At 64.9% G+C, this 1,636-nt stretch overlaps 1 protein-coding gene across 1 annotated transcript in view; it reads right to left on the reverse strand.

The window, feature by feature from the left end:
• Positions 1-985: 985 nt before the first annotated feature.
• The window catches only part of Ccr10 (C-C motif chemokine receptor 10), a 2,052-nt gene continuing 1,401 nt past the window's right edge, over positions 986-1,636 (reverse strand). Inside the window, exon 3 of the mRNA XM_033763137.1 lies at positions 986-1,580. Within this exon, the coding sequence (XP_033619028.1) occupies positions 1,005-1,580 (576 nt within the window). The 3' untranslated portion in view covers positions 986-1,004. The remainder of the gene's footprint in view (positions 1,581-1,636) is intronic.

A 1,636-nucleotide genomic window follows, 5' to 3' on the forward strand; every position in this document is an offset into this window, starting at 1 on the left:
GCGGGGAGTGGCGCGCAGGTCCAGAACGGGGCGCCTGTCCTCAGACCCCCTGGCCGCGCCACACCCTTCTTGCCTCTAGACAGGGTGGGGGGGTGTGGGTCCCGCTTAGCTGGCCGGATGTTGCTCGCCGGTCACACGTGAGCACCACCCTGCCTGTTGTGATTGTGCAAAACAAAGACTCAAAATCAAAGCCGCCAGCTCTAGGGGCCGTCTTGCGCCCCAGAGTGTCCCTTGCTGAGATTTCCTGGGGCTGGAGACCCAGGAACCTGAGCTCTCCTCTCCATGCATCTCCCAGTCCCCTGCAGGGACGTCCTCCCCATGTCCAACTCTCTCTTCCTCCCCAGGGAGGATGCAGAGGCAAGTCCCCACCCCGCACACTCCCAGCAAGCCCAGGACAGCCCCGCTGTGGACATTTGCAAATTGCAATTCCCACTTTGCTTTCCTCCCAAGGTGCAAGACTCCAACTCAACTCTTTAAATGACTCTTTGTTTCCATCGCAGAGCTTGAGCAGGGCTTGTACCCCTGTGATTGAATCCCCTGCCCCCGTGGGGAATGTCCCACCCCTCACCTTCCCACCGGCAAAGTTCCCCGGGCACCCACGCCAGCCCTCCAGGAGAGCCAGGTTGTTAGAAAGCTCTCTGCCTCTGCTGCCTCAGGTGGAGCCCCGCCCTCTCCACCTGGCAGCTTTCCCGCCTCAGCCCCCCCACCCCCACCCCCGTGTTGGAGTGCAGGGGGTGTCTGCCAGGGCTTTAGCAATGTCAGCAGCTCCGCCCACCCGCCCAAAGTGGTGAGGGTGCAGCCCACTGTCTGCTCCCCTGCAAATCACTTGCAAGCCGGTGGTACAAAAATAGTAACAGCTGCTGGCTGCATCTGTTTCCATGTTATCGCTTTAATGTGGCAGGCCCAGGGCCACCCCTGGGTCCCTACCTCTGTCCCTGCGCTCCCCCTCCACTTCCCTTCCCACCCAACCCCACAGCTCTGGTCGCCCACTCCCTTCTGCAGCCCTAGCTGTCCCAGGACACACTGTGGGTTTCAGTGGGTGCGGAGCAGGAGGACAGGCGTGGCCGGCGGGGACAGCGACCACGGGGGTGTGCCCTGGGACCACAGCCCACTCCCCGCAGCAGCGCCTGCAGGTCCTGGCGGAAGCGCAGGCCCAAGAAGGCATAGAGCACCGGGTTGAGGCCACAGCGTGCCAGGGCCAGGCCGCCGGTCACCAGCAGAGCCAGGTCCTTGCGCTTGCTGGCCGGGCAGCTGTGTTCTCGGGCGGCCAATAGGTCGGCCGTGTCCAGCAGCAGAGCCAGGCTGTAGGGCAGCTGCAGAACCACAAAGGCTGCCACCAGGGCCACTACGACACGGAGTGCACGCCGGCGCTCGGGCCCCCTGGCGGCCAGCAGTGTGCGGCCTAGGAGTGCATAGCAGGCGGCCATGACGCCCGCTTGCTGGCCGGGCAGCTGTGTTCTCGGGCGGCCAATAGGTCGGCCGTGTCCAGCAGCAGAGCCAGGCTGTAGGGCAGCTGCAGAACCACAAAGGCTGCCACCAGGGCCACTACGACACGGAGTGCACGCCGGCGCTCGGGCCCCCTGGCGGCCAGCAGTGTGCGGCCTAGGAGTGCATAGCAGGCGGCCATGACGCCCCC

The sequence above is a fragment of the Fukomys damarensis genome, unplaced genomic scaffold (assembly GCF_012274545.1).
Source record: "Fukomys damarensis isolate Sample0158 unplaced genomic scaffold, DMR_v1.0_HiC HiC_scaffold_13, whole genome shotgun sequence".
In the NCBI taxonomy this organism is placed as follows: Eukaryota; Metazoa; Chordata; class Mammalia; order Rodentia; family Bathyergidae; genus Fukomys; species Fukomys damarensis.